The sequence below is a fragment of the Prunus persica genome, chromosome G8 (assembly GCF_000346465.2).
Source record: "Prunus persica cultivar Lovell chromosome G8, Prunus_persica_NCBIv2, whole genome shotgun sequence".
NCBI lineage: Eukaryota > Viridiplantae > Streptophyta > Magnoliopsida > Rosales > Rosaceae > Prunus > Prunus persica.
Genome location: NC_034016.1, coordinates 6,448,735 through 6,468,870, shown reverse-complemented (window position 1 = coordinate 6,468,870; position 20,136 = coordinate 6,448,735). Strand labels below are relative to the sequence as shown.

Genomic DNA, 20,136 nt, shown 5'->3' with positions numbered 1-20,136 from the left:
TTGCCCTTTACGTGATTATCAACCTTCCTTATATGTGATTCGACTAGATTGATACACTTACTAATCCATTGTTTTTCCTATGGTAGTGTTGTGTTAGTTTTATGTTAAGAGTATTATTGTAGACAAATGGAACTCGTAACCAGAACCAAACCCACCCAAAAGAGAACCAGGATGATCGGCAAAATTTATCCTGTATTTCTGTTGATAGTGTAAAGTGTTTAAATCTTGAATACATTAAAACTTTTTTGTATCAGACCATCATCATTAGCTGTTTTATATTGTGTGCTAATGATATGGACAGGCACAGTAAAAGATGCATTGTGCCCTTCGAAGAACTAACAGTGACATCCAGAAAAATTCAGACACTCGAAGATATTCCTTATCAAAGAAAGAGCAAAAGAGTTTCAGAACATCTTTAGATGTAATACATAGGCTTGTTGGCTATGCGTAATGCATATGTACATCTAATACATAATACATGTATGCATATATGCCCATGTATATATGGTCCCCATCTTTTTGCTGTCATTACTGAGATTTTGCATTAGCACTTCCTTCCAGATAGGATTTTGTTTAATCTGCGTAATGAGATTTTGCATGCATGATGAGAGTACTACTGTACTAGTTACCATTAAAGTAGAGTCTGGGCCAGTGTTTTGGTATGGCAGGTAGAATCATCTGATCTATTATTGTTCATTGACAAGCTGAGTTGATTCATGGGAGCCTCAGGGAAATGACTGTCTATTCATCACTTATTTTAACTTCTCAGGTGTCCTATCCTTTCAGTGCTTTTCCGTGAACCCGACGGACATTGGAGAACTGTGGCACTGCCGCCGGTATGTCCTGACAATATAAATCACTTGGTATCTGGTACTCTGGTCAATATGGACACTCTGCATCTGGTTTACCCACCACCAATTTATCCATTCAAGGTTAATCGACAAAAGGTGCTGAAAGGGCCTCCTCTTGATTTTACTTATTCTGTCAAGTCATTTACAGGTAGAAGGTGCACTGGTTCAGCTATGCGCCACCAATCTCGAAATAAGACTTGGCAAATAAAGCTACTAAATGGAATTCATACACGGGTGAGCTGTTACGGTGATATGCATACCAAATGTTACTCTGATATGTATGACTCCTTCGTTTTGGATTCAATTTCAATTGGTTCAAACAGTGGTGATCGTACTAATGCTGGTCATGATGAAAAACACGCTGAGAAGGAAATTTTCAAGACAGATTTCTAAACTTCCAGGTTTGAGTTCCGGGAAGGGACCTTTTTCTTGTCAAAGATTTTTTAAATGATGTTGTAGGCAATTATGATCACACTGAGGAAGCAAGGCATGGTATTCAGGGTTGTCGCAGTAATGACATCCAATTGGTTGTGCCTAACAAGAGAAGTAAACAAAACAAAGTAGCACCGCGAACTGCAAATGTCTCTAAATTTGGAAGTAATGGAAATCTGCATATTCACTACAAACAAAACAAATTAATTTTGTCCATCAATTGATGATTCTGACTATAAGGATGACAATTCAACTTCCTGATTGTCAGGACGGTATACCACAAAGGCGCCATCACTTGAGAAGGAACCAGGATTAAAACAAGTGATTCCTGTGTATTTGAAAGCCTTTTGCTCGCTTCTGTCACCTAAAACTATCTGCACATGAAAATCAAAGGTCTGTCAAGACTTACTAATGACTTAATGATTTATGATGGTCCAAGTGTCTTCTAAAGTTTCAGTTTTAGTAGATAGGAATTGCTTTGTAAAACACCACTCATTATGGAGGAACTCCACGGGAGAAGGGAAGGTGAAATGGACAAGAAATGAATATCAGTATTACCGTATGTGGAGTTGGATAGAGGTACAGGGAGTGGTCATAATTCCAGATAATCGGTTGTACAATAAGAGGGAGAGGGCAGAGATGACATTGATGGGTTATGGTAGCAACCAGCTGTGACAAAAAAATGAGAACCTGTTAGTTTTCTTAGTAATTATGCACCAGTTAACAAGATATTAAGAATATATGTACATGCATATATTAGAGAGAGAGAGAGAGAGAGAGAGAGAGAGAGAGAGAGAGAGAGAGAGAGAGAGAGATCACATGCTCAAAGTCATCAGTAGTTTCTTCTGTAGAAGGGGGCATCAGACATGAACGGCGCATTCTGTACAGCAGATCCTGACGGAAGAATACCACCTCCTGGCTACCGAACTTCATTCTGCATTCAAGTATGGCAAGTCATTGATCAGAAAGCCAACTGAAACTACAAGCACAGAAGACACACTTTGTACTCAAGAATCCCAATGTGCCAGGTGAGAAGTAAGCTCTTTTGTCTTAGAATTCATAAAATGTGAATCTAAGTACACCAGAGTGTGCAGTTATCTATATATATAAAGCAAAAGGCAGAGAATGGTGAAACATTCAAAATGCCAGAAAATGCCCTTGGTTAATGAAATTATTAAGAATTGAAATTATTAATTAAATGATGATAATATGGTAAATTTACATTTTTTTCATATTAAAAAATTAAAATTAAAAACAAAATCAAATAATAGATCCTACTTTTATGGAACATAACTACCCATGTTATCTTTTCTTAATTCTAAAAATCAAATAAATAAATAAAAAGAAAACCAATTGGCACATGCGTGAGCATGTGCTAAGAGGCTAGTCTGCAATAAAATACTTATCTCATCATTTATACGTCAACTCATCAGTGATCAGAAAAACATACCTACAAGGATTACTTGAAAATATGGCATTTGGAATGTGATTTTGAAGCTCTTCTCTTAAATACTTTGGTAAAGAAGGCCTTGGTAGAACAGTTGAAGGGCCTGAAATTGTCGAAAAGCAGAGAGCACTAAAGCAAGTGTGATATACCCGGACTATAGGCCCATTTTTGAAGAAACATATTCTTTCTTTGGAGAAGCATGTTAAAGCAAGTGTGATATACCTGCATCATCGGGACCCGGGATAAATAGAAAACAACTACCCTCTTTTAGCCGTGGATGGGCAGCAATCATTTGCCCTAGCTTGCCAAACTGCGACCTGCACATCCAGTTTGTTCACTATTACTGTTACTTGTTAAAGAAAGAAAAGACTGTTTTCAGTCAACAAAATAAATCTTAGCAAAATATTCCTCACCTGAGATTGGAGAAGGAGTGGAAACCAAGATTACATGGATGAGAACAAAAATTCCCCATGAGTACAAATAAGCACGGCACAAAGTCCTCATTCTCAAAAGCATCAAGGACTCTCTCCAGCTTTCCCATAGCCTTCTCAAATAAGAAAAGAACTATCACTTAATGTCAAGTACAGTACTCTGAGAAACAAAAGAAGTTTAACCATCTTTACAAAAGCAAGAAGAATAACCTCTTCATTGTCTAGCCAAATGTCAGACAGTATAACAACATTCCCATTAACTGCTTCTCTTTCCAACTTTGCAAGTCTGAGCTGTTTGAAGTGTATAGGAAACCGTAAATTCATAATAATTGGCTAGTCTATAAAGTTGAACAATTAGACAATTTTGAATATCACCAAAAAGCAAGTTTAGGATACCGTCTCCTGTTCTGTTAGTGTACCACTACCAAAAGAGTCATGTCCTGCAAGAAATTGGAGTGACTTATCTCTGCCCTCAAGCGGAGGAAATCCGCAATTAAACACCTTCACAAAAAGTAAGTGTTAGCATCTCTTTAAAGATTAACTTCATAAGTTAAATGTTTACATCTCATACATATACATTGATCCAAAGTTAGGAACCTGATGCCTGGTACAATCTCATGGCAAATAACTTCACTTGATTTTCTTTTTATATACACTGATCTGCTCTGGATTAGCTAAAGGGATTAACATATTATGAATTTATGATAATCTGATCCAACCTCATATTAGGAGTAGTAAAAGGATGTGCAATTTCTTTTTACGAGTAAAGAGAATAAAAGAATGTTATCTAACCTGAAAGACACCCTCTAAGAGCATCTCGCCTTCTGCAACAACTATTGTGTTTTCTACAAAAAATCCTGCAGTTATCTTGTATATATTGTCAAGGAAAATGATGATTTCATGCTTTTGATTTGACTGAACCTCAACTCTAGCTTTTATGAGTTCAGGCATAGCCATAACCTACCACACCCATGAGCCATTATCATAAAGACAAGGAATCAATGCATTTCATCAAATGACAAGACACCAGTTAGTCACTCTCTATTAGATGCAAACAGAACAGCCCAAAGGTCAAGCGTCAAGTGTGAAGTTATAAATGATGAGAGGGTGTAAAGGATATTGCATTGGATAAGTTGATTTCAACAGAAGCAGAAAGGTCTTCCAAGTAAAAATGGCCATCCTCCAACTGAGATATCAGACCCATCACCCATCTCCTTCCAGTTTGCCCAATCAGAGACTGAATTGGAGATATCTGACCACCATACCATACAGGAATTTATTTAATTGAACTTTGGCATTTAGGAAAGAAACCCAACTAGATTTCGTCGAATAAAGACAATGTCAGTACCAACCTCACAGCGTCCGAAATCTGACAATTCAGAATCAAAGGCTGGTTTGGAAAAATCCTTATGGCGAGAGAGCATCTGGGAGAGCAAGAGAAACCTATCCTTATACAGAGCTGCTTTCGAAAATGCGTCACCATGCATGGGTAGGCTCCCAGTATGCCTAAAAATTTCCTCCAAAAAAAAAAAAAAGCATTTTCAATAAATTTATACTACTCACTATAAAGATTAAGAATTGGTTGGCAAAAATTGAAACATACTTGTAAAAAACCTTCTTGATGGGATCATATCGGAACTTTGGGACCTTGAAGGCATCAATTATGAGCAAATCAGAGGCTCTTATAACATCATCACCATCGCCGTCGGGGGTTTCATTGATGGCCGCATCAGCACCCAATATACGGGTAGCAATGCAGTGCACCGTCTCCTTGTCTTTTACTGCCACCCCAAGAAAAATAAGAAAAAGAAACAAGCTTTACTTTAAGGAAAAAAGAACAAGATGAAAATGATTGACTTGTGAACAAATAATAAGACACGAAAGAAATGGGGGAAAGTACTGGGCTGGGTCGCGAGGAGGTCGAGGAGGATATCGACGGGATCGTCCAAAGCAGAGTCGTTGCTGAATTCGGATTCAAAGGAGAGGATCTCGTCGATGGCGTCCAATTCAAGTGTGTAGCCTCTGATCTTGCACTTCTTCTGCACCTTCTTCCTCATGGAGCTGCTCATCTCTCTCTCTGTGTTCCGTTTGCTAAAACCTAGGCATTTCGCCGTTGCTTTTGTTAAAATCTGGGTAACATGGACAACAAACTTTTGAGATTTGTCAATGGAATCGTTTGAAGATTTTATTTATGGAAAAACGATTACAATATGGCAACAATATTATTACGAAAGAAATGTAAAAATATGAAATCAATCTATTAGCTGAGAGTGTTGAGAAATGTACAAATATAATTTCAAGCACTCAAATTTTTCAAAACTTGATGTATGTTAAAACAACTGCTAGGGCAGAACTGCAGATAGACTAATGTCAACCCTAGTCAAGTGCATTTATAAGCATAGCTAATTGAAGCCTATACGAAAAGGCTTTCAACAGCCAAGCTAAGCATAAACAGCATATGTCAAAGAGGATAATGCACACCAAAAAAGCCAGAGATGCTTGATAAAGTTAAAAGTCAGAAGTGGGTTAAGGTAGGCTCAAATGTAGATATAGTAAATCCTCCAATCCAAAATGCACACATATTTTGGGAAATTAGTCATTAACTTCTTACAAGTGAGAAACTTCTGTGGCCCTCTTCTTGCCCAAGATAAAGCTCACCAGTAAATCCTCCAAGCCTGAATTGTGGTTCAAATTCTAATAAGCGCTTGATTTAAAAGATTTTAACAATTCAACTCACATTTTCTCTTTAACTCAAATTCGACTTCACTCCAAAATCAAACACATTTAACTTTATACGATACACAATTCCTCATATAATCATATTCCAGAACCACAACTCACAAACCACTGCTCTGTTTGGTTACTCGGAAAATGAACAATTCAAACCACACATACCCTCCCTCCTCCTGCCCAAAGAAAAATTAAGAAGAAATAAAAAAGATAGAAACTTTGACTATAAAATTGAGCATTTGTACTATTCGGGAGTTAAATAAACAAAATGCCATTCATAAGTCTTCTTTTTTTCTTTCATCAAATTTCTTAGCAGCCAAACAGTTCATAGCCATATTTTAGATAAAGGCAGCATCATATCTGCGTACTTGTGACGACAAAGAAAAAGGGAAACGAAATCACTTTCTAATGAATCGTCCTCAATACCACTCCTCCCATCACAGTCAAAACTTTGATCCACTGTAACAGTCTCCAAACAAAAATGACGCACAGAGACCCTAAACGCAGCGAGCGCATTCTGAGGCTGCGATAATTTGACCAAATTCAAACAAGGGGTCCCTAGAAATGGCACCAGGTGATAAGACGAAGATGCAGAGAGCATATAAGTTCGAACATGAGATATGGGTTCAATCGGGGATCTCACATATCCAAAATATTAGCATTAGAGCAGCAGAGGGATAAGGAATGATTCTTGAAAGGGAATAAATTGATGAAATATAGGCCTCGCGTCGAAGCAATTGAAGTTTAGCGATACTGGTTCAGCATTTTGTTCAACGGTAGAAATGGTTTTCTAATCTAAAATAACTATTTGAGAAAATGAAAGGGAGAGGACAAGGATTACCAGGCACGATGACAACTCTGCGACTTGTTCCCCTTATACGCTGGATGAGGCTCCGGGTACTGAGTAAGTTGGAAAATGATAAACCCAAATACCCAATACCAAATTTTTGAGAGAGAGGGAGGAGAGGAGGGGGAAAATTTTGCAGAAAAAGAGAGACCAAAATGAAGAAGAGACTGTGAGAGAGAGAGAGAGAGAGAGGGATGGGAGCCCAACATTAACAAATGTATTTTTAAGCCCTCAAGACAAGGACTAAGTGAAGGCCATAATTCATTGTGGTTTTTTTTTTTTTTTTTTTTTTTTTTTTGGGTTCAGTCGTCTTTCTGGGGAAAAAAAATAGGTAGTGGCGTGATTACCTCATGGCTTGTCTTATTCCTTTTGATGCTTCTCGTGTATTCTGGTGGGTCACGCAGGCACAAGAGGAGAAAATGACATGTTATGTAAGAGTGAACTGAAGTAATTAGTGACAATCCGTGTGGAAACACCAGTTCTTTGTCTTTTTGATAAAGGGGTAGTCTAAACTGCTTTAATCTACGGACATGGGGTTCGAACTTGAGTGTAAGAGTGCATGGACAATGCCTTGGCATGATGGCTTTAACTCACATCTGCGTGAAAACAGACTTTGTTATAACTTGTTAGAAGCTATTTGGATAACCGGATAGTACCTTCTGTGTGAAGTTTAGATTAGGTCATACTTGTGATTAGAGTTATTTCATAAAAGCGAAGGAGATCTGAGTTCAGGACATATTCCAATATTGGGAAGATAAATATCATAAGATCAAGAAAGGATTGAATTGAAATTTTACCCAAAACTGGCGGGGTACAAGTCGTAATTAACTCAAAAAAGAAGCACTAATTGACTTTGCAAACCAACTAATTACGAATTGAATATTGCTATCTGAAATATGCTCCTAGATTTTTAACATTCCTCTCCTCTGCAGAACATCCTTGTCCTCAGGAATAAAATTCTAAAAACTGTGCTACAATAACTTCCTTAATTCTCTTGCTAGAAAGAGAGCTTGGTTTCTTCCCAAAGTATCTCATTCTTTGAAAAGAGATGGACAAAGAATGGAGCAACTCGACGATTCAACATTTCTTGAACAAGAAAATAAGTATAGGAGACCATGATCGGTCTACTGTCTGAAACTCATAGCAGATCCATTTCTCAACTGATAATTTGGAGATGAAGTCTCGGATAGTCTTCAGTTCTTCCCTGAACAGTAAAAAGAGATGATAAATCTAAAGCATAAGCGTGGAAGCTCTAACAACTCAAATGAAGCAACATGAACTATGGAATAGAGTATGTACACGGAATTTGCAAATAAATAAAAGAAGCACAAGGAAGCAATCTTTGCACAAAACAATTCTCACCCTCACATCAGTTTAAACCCATGCACACCATTTGCATAGTTTGATCATCAGCCAACTATATATACATATATTCGTGCAAGAACAATCAAATCAATCCCAACTTACAAGAGAATACAAGTGTACAAGCGTACAAGAGGAATGCAAATAGTGTGTTTTAGACTCTCCACTTCACTGTCCGCAAGCACATCTAACGAATAAAAACATATTTTAAGTAATTTAACCTTTTCAACTTCCAGTACCTCAAAAACTCAGACACCTTACTCAATTTTAGGTCAACAGATTTTTGAATTATAGTCAGTAACAACCCCATCATTTCCAATCCAAAAATAAATATTATAGTTTGATCAGGGATCCATTCAAATCCATACCAACACTCTAAATTATTTTACCAACCATGCAAATTTTATAGAATCACTATGCATTCATCTCTACCACCTATGCATACTTTTCCTATAACCAAATTATCCTCTCTGTTCCTGGGCCATCCCTGAAAGTTACATAAATTGTGATTTCTGACCTCATAAAGCTTTCCATAAAAAGAAATTAATTTCTCTGCACATTTTTATGCTCCAAAACCCATCACAACCTGTTGACTGTAGATATTGTATTCCCACTTCCTGATAACTGAGACATGGTAGTACTGGACCTCCTTGCCTCACATTAGGTCTACAAGAGAAACATAACCAAGGAGATATATTGGACTATTCAGGCTGCCAAGTGCTTAAGTTAATCAATTCAACAACCATGCAGATTAGACATGTGTGCCCACAGTTAGAACAAGCAAGTCAGGAGCATATGACAAAACTAAACTTATACGTATCAAGTCCAAAAGAACAAATAATGTACAATAAGTTGGACCCTTTTTGCCAAAACAAAGCACATTGGATCCATATCAGCAAAGCAATAAGAATTGTCCAATTTGGAAATCTCCAACTCAATCACCAATGTCATAAATCAATATTAATAACAATTTCAAGAATCAAGCACAATCTTGGATACTGCACTTTCTGTTTCCCTGACTGGAACATGAGCAGAAAGCTTCTATTATGATCTACAGTAGCATCGGTGTCCTAGAATTCAATTCATGTTATTTGTTTTGAGCCTAAAAACAGATTATTCTTCATTCTGAAAATACACAAACTTAACAAGAGTCCGAGACTTCCAATTTACTAGTCACAGAAGACTTCCAATCTCACTCTCCCCTTCCCCCTCTCTCCTCTCAGAGCAAGACCAGAACGTAAAACCCAAACAGCCTATCCCACTCCTCTAGTACCCAAAACTAACCACGTATATCTTAATCCAATTCCAAACTAATCTGAAGGGGAAGCATAAATGATGGCTTCATCTACCAGACTTTATAAAATAAAATAAAAAGGGGTTGATTGAAAAGGCAAGCTTCCAACTGTTGCTTTCATTGCACAAGAAGTTCCTTAGAAGTCATGCTCCCACTAAACACTCAAATTCAATAGGGCAAAACAATTTTCCCATGCTATAACATACTCATTGTTTTTAGCTACAAAAGAACATGCTATAACATACTCATTGTTTTTAGCTACAAAAGAACTATTCCTTTGTTAATAATAAAAAGCAAAATATTTCAGGCGTGGTTTGGGAGGAACTTAATTGAGCTTATATTGGCCTAACTATCCAACTTTATCTGTTTATTTATTCTAGTATCTTAAACGAAAATTACTCAAGCCATTGTTATAGGTTTTGCTCAACCTGCATAATGAACGTAATAAAAACTAGGGAGCACAAGCTAGCATACAGAGTGAATAAAAATAAAATTTGAGAACAGAACTGTTACCATCCACCAGGATGCCCCACATAAACCACTATACTGATAAGACCTCCAGGCACCATGATACTTTTTGCAACTTCCAATGCCTTCAGTGTTGTTTCTGACTGTGTGATAATTGTTTTGTCACCCCCAGGAAGATAGCCAAGATTGAAAGCGACAAGCCTAATCACCCACGAAATCAAACCTTTCAGGAAGAAGTTTTCTACTAAGAAAAATAATGCAGTAACACGTTCGATAATATTTCCATAAAATATGAACATGATATTAAGTATAATAAACATTAGTCGAATATTCAATAACTTTCCTGGTTAATATACAGAACACATTCCGACTTCAATAAAGAGCCAAAAGTTATTGAAGCAAATAATATGAATACCGATAAGTTTATGATTATAACAATCGAACATAAAACAGAAATACAAAAAGCATTTGCATTAATCTTGGCCATTAGAAGAAATTTAACAGCCTAGAGTTTCTTTCTTATTTTAGCTCTGCGCACGTTTCTCATAAATCAAATGCCAATTGCATTAAGATTTTAAACACAGAACATAAGATAGGAACATCAAGAAACTTGGGTTATAGTGAGTACCTGACAGATGTATCTTTTGGAAGAACTTCATCCATTTTACTGTGGCATTTGGAGAAGAGCTTAATAAGTTCTTTCTGCATATAATTGAAACTAAGGAGAATTAGCATACATCCACAACCTTAAAAAGAAAACACATCACGAGATTGATACTATGTTCAGTCCAGTCCAGACATCCAATGCACAGAAGGGTACCTCACTTGGACCGACCGACTCTTCCAGCAAAGAAGAAGTTTTCTGTAAAGCAGCTTCCTGAACATCCAGCCCGTAAACAGAACCCTTACACGATTCATCAGCAACCATCTTCAGCATTGCTAAGGTATCATGACCATTGCCACAAGTGGCATCAATGACTGTATCTCCTTTTTGGACAACACTTTTCCAAACCCTGTTAAGAATAGAAACTAGAAGGTATTAAATGTTTAAACAAAATTATTACGAAAGAAATGTAAAAATATGAAATCAATCTATTGGCTGAGAGTGTTGAGAAACGTAAACATATAATTTCAAGCACTCAAATTTTCAAAACTTGATGTATGTTAAAACAACTGCTAGGGCAGAACTGCAGATAGACTAATGTCAACCTTCGTCAAGTGCATTTATAAGCATAGCTAATTGAAGCCTATACGAAAAGGCTTTCAACAGCCAAGCTAAGCATAAACAGCATATGTCAAAGAGGATAATGCACACCAAAAAAGCCAGAGATGCTTGATAAAGTTAAAAGTCAGAAGTGGGTTAAGGTAGGCTCAAATGTAGATATAGTAAATCCTCCAATCCAAAATGCACACATATTTTGGGAAATTAGTCATTAACTTCTTACAAGTGAGAAACTTCTGTGGCCCTCTTCTTGCCCAAGATAAAGCTCACCAGTAAATCCTCCAAGCCTGAATTGTGGTTCAAATTCTAATAAGCGCATGATTTAAAAGATTTTAACAATTCAACTCACATTTTCTCTTTAACTCAAATTCGACTTCACTCCAAAATCAAACACATTTAACTTTATACGATACACAATTCCTCATATAATCATATTCCAGAACCACAACTCACAAACTACTGCTCTGTTTTGTTACTCGGAAAATGAACAATTCAAACCACACATACCCTCCCTCCTCCTGCCCAAAGAAAAATTAAGAAGAAATAAAAAAGATAGAAACTTTGACTATAAAATTGAGCATTTGTACTATTCGGGAGTTAAATAAACAAAATGCCATTCATAAGTCTTCTTTTTTTCTTTCATCAAATTTCTTAGCAGCCAAACAGTTCATAGCCATATTTTAGATAAAGGCAGCATCATATCTGCGTACTTGTGATGACAAAGAAAAAGGGGGTTAAGAGTACCAAACAGAGGAGAGTCTTTGGGGAGAGAAACGGAAACGAAATCATTGGTCTTGCCAGTGATAGATGTTGAATTCGCAGGGATCCTCGAAACGTTTCGGTCAAAGTGGTCTCTGGGGCTATTGCCATTCAGCGAAACGTTTCGCGGATAGGGGAAAACGAACCACCGTGTTGAAGTTGATATTAGAGGTTTTTGTACCGCAGGCCAATGCGCGCCTAATCTCAGCGGCAGTGCCAACATCTCTTATCTCTTTCGAGCTCTCTTAGGCCATCCCCAATTAAAATGGATTTTCAGCAATACCCCTGAAGTATTTCGCTAATCTAATCCAACAAATTTAATATCAAAATTATTATTTTTTTAGCCAAATTTGTGCACCAATTATATTAAAGGTTAATCGTTTTATTAGTTCATGAATTTAGACTCAATTTGTATTTGAGTACCTCAATTTTCAAAATGGTTCCCGTGGTCCTTTAACTTTAGTTTCGTTAGGACAAATGGACATGCCGTCAATTTTGTTAACTTTTCTGTTAAATGCAAGGACAATATGGTATTTTTGCATCAAAATTGATAAAAATATGAATAAAAAATTAAAATTAAACTCTCTCTCTTTATCTAAAATATGGCTATGAACTGTTTGGCTGCTAAGAAATTTGATGAAAGAAAAAAAGAAGACTTATGAATGGCATTTTTTAAATGTGCTTATGAGTGACACGCTCAAAGAATTCATTATACGGAACAAATGTGAGTTAATAAAGGGTGCTTTTAAACGAGCCCTGCAATTAACTGAGTACAACCTTTGACCAAACTATTTATTTAATTACTAATTTATTCTAATATAAAATGACAAAAAAAGATATTTTGAATTTTGAAACAAATGTAATTTTAATAAGTAAACCATACCCACCATATTCAATCACAATCAAATGTAAGCGAAAAAACCTACCTCAAAAAACCTTTGTTTGGGTCAAAGACGGCACCGCCATTAATTTTAACTCAACCCTTGTGCAGTACTTCTCAATTGCCCATCCCACTTTAAAGAGGTGACACTGTCGTCATCCTTTGCTCATCGGGCTCGAACTAGTCGAGCCCATTTTGAGGTGCCAAAGAGCTGGCCTTTTGAGCGTGCCCATTTCCCCACCTGACCCTTCTTTCACTAATCAAGACTTTCACCACCTTATAAGAGCCCTCTCCCAAACAAAGCCTATAGTTGCCATAGCTCACCCCACTTACATCACAAGCATTAACAACTACACATCTTCCTAATCCTCCAACAAAAAGCTTGTTCATATGTTGCAAAGTCCCCACTGGATTTCCACGGTTGACATCAAAGCTAAAGACAGAAAGTTAGAACTTTCCCAATTGGGTCCTAAATTTTCACCATACAAAAGCTGCAGAGCAGAGGAGAGGATTGTTAGAGTTTGTATAAGAAAAATACAATTGCATTTAGTCCCACATTGGAAGGGAGTTGTTTCCTTCCATGGTTTTAATCACCAACACTTTAGAAATACTAAATAGGGTATGAGCCTAGTGAAGGCAAAGTTAGAAATACTAAATAGGGTATGAGCCTAGTGAAGGCAAAGTTGGGCATCATCATGGTTTGGGCTTGAAATATATAATTGTCAAAAGATGGGCCTTGGGCAGCCTTTGGTCTTGGGCTCTGTTGATTTAATTAATAATTTCTTTTTATTAATTAGAAATTCGTTCGAAGATGTTAAATAATTAATGTAACTGTTGGATGAAGAGGTGTCAAACCTCTATATATTGACTACAACAGAAATTTTTTGGAACATCATTATCATTCTCACACATAAGCACTTCCTGAGAGAAATCATATCACTCTTCACCATAAATCAAAGCCACAGAGCTTAGGCTTTGATTTGTGATAGTTTAATCTTGGTGGACAGACTCCTATCGAACTACAAACACAATAGCAGAGGAGAAATACTATCTAAAAGACACTGCAACTCTGCAGGACTTTATCATCTATCCAAGTCAGTATTTTGTAATTTATTATACTGCTGTATTAATTTGATTATATATATATATATCATATTTCGATTTATTATTATTCTCTTATTTGTTTTTATACTTGTTGTCATTCAACAAGGATGTGTATTTGGTTCAGTACACTTCAGGAGCAACTGGGATCCCAAAGCTATAGCTAAAAGGCTTACGATCTTCACCTGAACAGCGTGATTGTTTCGTGGTTACCTTAGTACCATGATTGTGGCCTCATGTTTCTGCTACTAACAATTTTATCTGGTGCAACAAGCGTCTTGACATCACCAGCTACATTTGTTAGTAGGCCAAGTTTGTGGCTCGAACTAATTTCACCTTTTAAAGCTACTTGCACTCTAGTTCCATCGTTCACGTTGGCGCTAGTTGTCAAACGAGACGGGATTGAAAAAGGCACCTCGTCGGTTGAGCAATTTATCAATGTGTTTAGGACCATTGGGTTGAACCCATCATCCATTTCTCCATCTTATGGCTTGACAGAGAACTGCACCTCTCTTTTTTTCAACAACTTGAAGACTATGCAGCACTGACGTTCCCATCATGCCATCATACAACAAGCTTTCGATAGTTCACCACCAAAACTTTCGAGAGAGAACCACTGGAAGTTTAGGGAGGTATTTGGTGGGGCGACGGCGAACGCCAAGAAGAACGTTTGGCACACCAGGGCCAAAGGCATTGCGAATCAACATTTCCAGTTTCGAAAATTTTGATATACAATCTTAATCAAACTTAATTCATAATCCAAATACAACCCAATGCCAAGACTGTACTACAAGGTAAAATTGAGTATAATATTTTGACAAAACTTGTAAAGAATAAAAAATCAATTACATACCTTGAAGTTTGGTAGGCTGCATTGGTGGGTTAAGTAGCAAGTCCGGCAACAAGGTGGGTTTGGTGGTCTAATAGTATTTGGCAGCTAGCTCTTGAATGGGTTTGATGTTGTGTGATAGAGTGTATTAGGGTGTACCAGGGGTATTTTTGATAGTTAAATAGTGTGCACTTAGTTAAATTTACTTTTTGGTTTAAATATTAGGGTGTACTTAGATCATAAGTGTACTCAATTAATTTAAGAATTCATTTAGCACCACCCTTAATAAAAGCATAAAAGTTCAAATCTCACATAACAACTCCCATAAATAGCACGTGCACCTCTCATTCTATAACTATGATCTAGAAGTTCGTTTGTTCCAACATCAAGGTACTTCTTACTATCTTTGTCAAAAATGTCCCTAGTACACTTAACCACACCATACATTTCAATTTTTTATATGTAATTGTTTCCTCATATCAGCATTCATCAATACACAAACATCTTTAGAGCTTAATTCTGTTAAAACTTGATGTGCTCTATATTGAATCAACATGAGATCATCATTAAATTTCAGACTGGTCTCATAAAACCCATTAGTTATGTGACTTATACCAAAGAAATTTGCATAAGTGTATTTTAAGAGGTAGCATGCTAACCAAATTATAGATCCTCAATTGCGAGGGCAACCACTTCACCATAGAATTCCAACAGTGTGCTAGCCAATATATACATAAGTATTTTGTTTTGTTACAAATTCAGATGTATGAGTGATAACTCCCTTTTCGTGTCCTGAATATAAAATTTCTTTAGGTAGCACCTTGTGTCGGTAACGTATTCAAGTTATTTTCAAAATACCCCTTGGTTACAATTCTACATGATTGAGACATTTATGTTGCAAAACACGAGGTCCAAATTTTCCAGAAGTCACTTAGAAAAAAAGAAAGACTCAAAAGAATTAATGATTTTGAGTAAAACATGTTGAAAATATTGAACTAACATTCAATTTAATTCCTAAAACAAACGAATATATATGACAATCATGACTATGCTTTTATTTATATGATCTGTAGACTATAGTTTGCCTAAGTAGTAGTGGTATACGTGTTATAATATAATTAGAAGTTCCTTTCAGTTTTTCCTTAAGACTATAACATGATAGTTTTATAATACTTCAACATTTGGCCAATTTGTTCACGAAAGAGACATGCTCTTTGTGTGTGTATATATAAATATACATATATGTATAAACTTAAAAATATTCTTGTGTTTTATATAAAATGCTTTTAGCCTTGTATTTAGTTGAGAGGGTAAGGCATTAGATTTCTTCCTTTAAAAAAAGTAGATAGCTTTGACTGTAGGTATGTGGTAATTGACTACATTTTTTCCTTTAAAAATTGGAACAACATGAAAACGGTGATATATAGTCATGATTCGCAAACATATAATTAGCGTCATATTAACTTACTAACTGATTAGCATTTGAGTGCTACTTATATACATGAGTGCACATTAATACTACAATAACTACTACTAGTTTGGGCCTAGTTCACAATATGATCTCATAATTTGAAATGTTCATTTTTAAGGTTCTCATTAATGAATCATCCTTGCAGAAATCACTACTAAAAAAATAGCAATTGGAATTGGTATTGATGCCCACAAAAAGGGGCTTGTATTAGCACTTTTGGTACTCAATATATTACATGGGTGCTTTTTAGTATATTGGGCACCAAAAGTGTCAATAGAAGCCCCTTTTGTGGGCACCAATACTCATGCATACTAGTTTCTTTTTTAAAAAGTAGTGAACTCGCCAAAGTGTAAAATCATTTAGTCATTTGATTATTATTGTAAACATTTCATTGGCTATCAAAAATATTTTCACTACCTAATTTATATAACATAGATAACTAAACACTTTTCAATTTTAGTAAATTTCGTAGGGATGATCTTTCAATTAGGAACTAAGAATGAACAGTTTGGGTCATGGGATACATTATGTAGTGGACCTAAATGAGTGTTTAGCGCCGTATTAACTTACCAGCTTGTTTTATTTTTATTCTTTCTAATATTAGGCAAAAAGCTGAGAAATGTATGGTTTTTAATTTTGTTTTATATACAAGCGATAATAGGTGATGATAACATACACTTGAGCTAAAGCCCCTTATATAAATATATAGGTTTTTTTTTTTAATTTTTTATAGCATCCGCAATCATGCTCCTTAATTTTTAGTTAAAATATCGGTAAAAACACACAAAATCTATTTTAGGAGCTCTCTATAAAATTTGAACTCCAATCCAACTTCCTAGTTTAGGGAGTCATAAATACTATAATAGTTAACATTAATTAAAAGTTTAAAATATGCATAAAATAAAGCATCATTAAATTATAGGGAGCCACTCAGTGACGGTTGTAGGATTCAAAAGCCGGTTGGGCAAAACTTACATACTAAACTCGACTGTACGAGTGAATTTCATTAATAAACATAAAAAGATACACCTAGTCAGGGGGGACATAATAAGCCTTACCCTCAAATGCATCTCTATCCATAAATAAAAGTTCAACAAATACAAAACCTAAAACTAAAACCAAAAGTAAATGCAATGCAATACAAAACAACACTGTTTAAATCTAAAATTTAACTATGCGAGGCTTGAAACTCTTAAATTCTTAAATTATCGATGTTAGTAGCAAACTCTCTTTCAATGTGGAGGATCATACAATCAGCAAGAAATTTATCAGTTACGGTGCTTCAAAGTCGATTCTTAATAATTCTCATACACGAGAAAGCTCGTTATGTTGTTGATGTAGAAATAGAAAGAGTTAACACCAACCGAATCAATCTGTCAAGAAAAATGTAGTTTTCTTTCCACCAATTGTTGACATAATTGAGGAAGAGTAGTGGTTTCCTTAAAGCAAAGAAGGCGACGTATATTATTCTGAAAATATCTAAGCTTTATTTCTAAAGCTCTTAACTCATGTGGAAGGAAATTAGTAGGATAGAATCTCTCGGCAAGTTTACATATATGCTCAATATTGAATGACTTGAAGGAATTACGAGGATCCAATGATGAGCTAAGGGTAAGAAGTTCAATTGTTTGCTCCAAAAATCTGTCATTTAACTCCCTCAACATGCAATCTATAACATCTTTAAATACATCAACGCGATAAGCATGCTCAATTGTAATATCATCTTTTTGTTGATTAGAACAACGTGTGCCCATCATATAACGAGCACCTATATCAGGAACATCAACACCATATAGTTCACAAAATGATACCACCCTAATTAATTTCAACAAAATCCCAAAATTATAATTCATCCCTAATTAAACTTTAGAATACTCAATTTTAAATTATAATTATAATTAAAGATATAATGCAAAGGAGAGAATGAGAATAATACTTGCTGACAAAAGAAGAGGAGAAGATGTTGTTGTCAAGTTGCGCACCCAAGATAATAGAAGATGTAGACAATAAAAGGAGAATTTGACCCCAAAAAAAGAGAGGGAGAAACTTGATGCTGTCGGGTAGCAAAGAGAGAGAGAGAGAGAGAGAAACAAGAAGTCTAATAGCCAGAAGAGAATGAGAGAGAAGATATGAGACCACCTAGATGAGCAACATATGAGTAGGGTTTGCTTTTGATTTTTTTTTATAAAATTTTTAGAATGGGCTAAAATATTGATAATATCGACGAAATATTGAGGATATTATCATTTTTTCAAGTCAAGGATATTTCAGAACGTATCCATACACATACCGTATAAATATCGATAATATCGAAAAATATCGATAATATCGAAAAATATCGATGCCGATAATTTTGCTCACACTTCAACAATATTTTGTCAAAATATCGCTATAATATCAAAAATATCGAAAATATCGATTTAATGGAAAAGTTAATAAAAAAACACAAAGCACACACACAAAGGGGATTCAAACCTTTGCTATTTCACTCCTCCAACGCCTTAACCACTATGTTGCTTATGTTTTTGTGATAATATGCTAAAATATGTATATTTATATTGTTTTGTTTTGAACAATTACATGCAAAACTATTTTGAGGGTTTATCATTTGATGACTACTCTTTACAATACACTTACTTTACAAATAGAGATGGTGAAGATAGTGAAAAATTTGAACCTCATAAGAAATCTTTGTGGTACTAAGTCACTCATGTATCTTACCATGCAATGTATAAAGTGTAAAATATTGTAGTAAATTATTATATATAAATGATTATGGTGTATTTAATCTTCTTTCATTAATTACTACATATTTTCTACACTCACAGTGTTTGTCAGCTCACTACATAATCAACTTAAATCAGTTAACCCATCATGCAATGCATTTCCTTCCTTATTATTATTATTTTTTGTTGGTGATAAACTAATAGATAATTGACTGAATAAACATCCTCCAAAGTTTCAATAAAAATTTCGAAGTTTTTCTTACAATCTCCTTGGTTTTTATTCAATTTTTATCGAAATTTCTTTGTTTTTTGACTACTGATATTTTCGATACCATCGATATTTTAGACCTTGATAACACATGTATTTTTTTTTTTTGGTGGAAAAATTTGGGCTGAGGATAGCACCGCCCTTGGAGCCACTAGGAGTCTTTTCTCTCCTTAGATTTAGGAGCTCCTAAAAGTCTCCCTATTTTTAGGAGGTGTATAGGGAGTACAGTTGAAGTTTTATTTTTTCAATTCCTACCTAAAATTTGTCTAAGGAGGTGGTTTAGGGAGCCCATTACGAATGCTCTTAAAACATACTCTACTCTCTAGTTGATAAAAAACGTTTTATTAATAATAGCATAAATGGGGAGAGGAAGAAAGAAGCATGGGAGAGCGATTTGTGTAAAATGACAACAACCTTAGGCCCCGTTTGATAACCATTTCAGTTTTTAGTCTCTAGTTTTTAGTTTTCATTTTTAAGAAATTAAAAAAAGAAGGGTTAATCGTTTCATTAGTCCTTGAACTTAGACTCCATTTGCATTTGAGTCCCTCAATTTCCAAAATCGTTCCCATGGTCCTTTAACTTCACTTTTGTTAGGAAAAATGGTCCAGTCGTTAATTTTGTTAACTTTTTCTGTTAAATGTAGGGGCAAAATGATATTTTTATATTAAAACCAAAAAAACGAATAAAAAATCATATCTTTAAAATAACAATAAAAGAAACTCAAATAAAAAATCAACAAAAAGAAAAAGAAAAATCAAGTTTGGGGGGATTAGAAATCGGAAGAGTGGGGGAGAGAGAGAGTTTAATTTTAATTTTTTATTCATATTTTAATCAATTTAATACAAAAATACAATTTTACCCCTGCATTTAAAAGAAAATTAACAAAATTGATGGCAGGACCATTTGTCCTAACAAAACTAAAGTTGAAGGACCACATGAACGATTTTGAAAATTGAGGGTCTCAAATGCAAATCGGGTCTAAGTTCAGGGACTAATAAAACGATTAACCTAAAAAACA

At 35.3% G+C, this 20,136-nt stretch overlaps 2 protein-coding genes across 7 annotated transcripts; both read right to left on the bottom strand.

The window, feature by feature from the left end:
• On the bottom strand, window positions 1,324-7,170 carry LOC18766957 (DNA polymerase epsilon subunit B). 4 transcript variants are annotated; one of them, XM_020570348.1, is made up of 16 exons: window positions 6,733-6,796; window positions 6,003-6,067; window positions 5,773-5,836; window positions 5,062-5,290; window positions 4,765-4,942; window positions 4,514-4,667; window positions 4,282-4,413; window positions 3,954-4,031; window positions 3,558-3,662; window positions 3,372-3,452; window positions 3,144-3,274; window positions 2,953-3,047; window positions 2,734-2,833; window positions 2,103-2,217; window positions 1,842-1,952; window positions 1,324-1,657 (listed from the first exon to the last, which is right to left on the bottom strand). In XM_020570348.1, exons 4-16 carry the CDS (start codon window positions 5,228-5,230, stop codon window positions 1,517-1,519), a joined length of 1,590 nt encoding a protein of 529 aa, XP_020425937.1. In that variant the 5' UTR covers window positions 5,231-5,290; window positions 5,773-5,836; window positions 6,003-6,067; window positions 6,733-6,796; the 3' UTR covers window positions 1,324-1,516. The 4 variants fall into 4 exon arrangements, with proteins under 4 accessions (XP_020425937.1, XP_020425935.1, XP_020425938.1 ...); XM_020570346.1 differs by lacking the exon at window positions 6,003-6,067 and having other exon boundaries at window positions 6,733-7,170; XM_020570349.1 differs by lacking the exon at window positions 6,733-6,796 and having other exon boundaries at window positions 6,057-6,067.
• LOC18767956 (putative rRNA methylase YtqB) lies at window positions 7,498-12,116 on the bottom strand. 3 transcript variants are annotated; one of them, XR_002272909.1, is made up of 7 exons: window positions 11,829-12,116; window positions 11,308-11,371; window positions 10,683-10,875; window positions 10,491-10,564; window positions 9,908-10,063; window positions 8,687-8,766; window positions 7,867-7,942 (listed from the first exon to the last, which is right to left on the bottom strand). XR_002272909.1 is itself a non-coding variant. In XM_020570350.1 (6 exons), the coding sequence occupies exons 1-6, from the start codon at window positions 12,064-12,066 to the stop codon at window positions 7,816-7,818; spliced, it is 852 nt and encodes a 283-aa protein (XP_020425939.1). In that variant the 5' UTR covers window positions 12,067-12,116; the 3' UTR covers window positions 7,498-7,815. The 3 variants fall into 3 exon arrangements, 2 of the variants coding, with proteins under 2 accessions (XP_020425939.1, XP_020425940.1); XM_020570350.1 differs by lacking the exon at window positions 8,687-8,766 and having other exon boundaries at window positions 7,498-7,942; XM_020570351.1 differs by lacking the exons at window positions 8,687-8,766; window positions 11,308-11,371 and having other exon boundaries at window positions 7,498-7,942; window positions 10,683-10,891.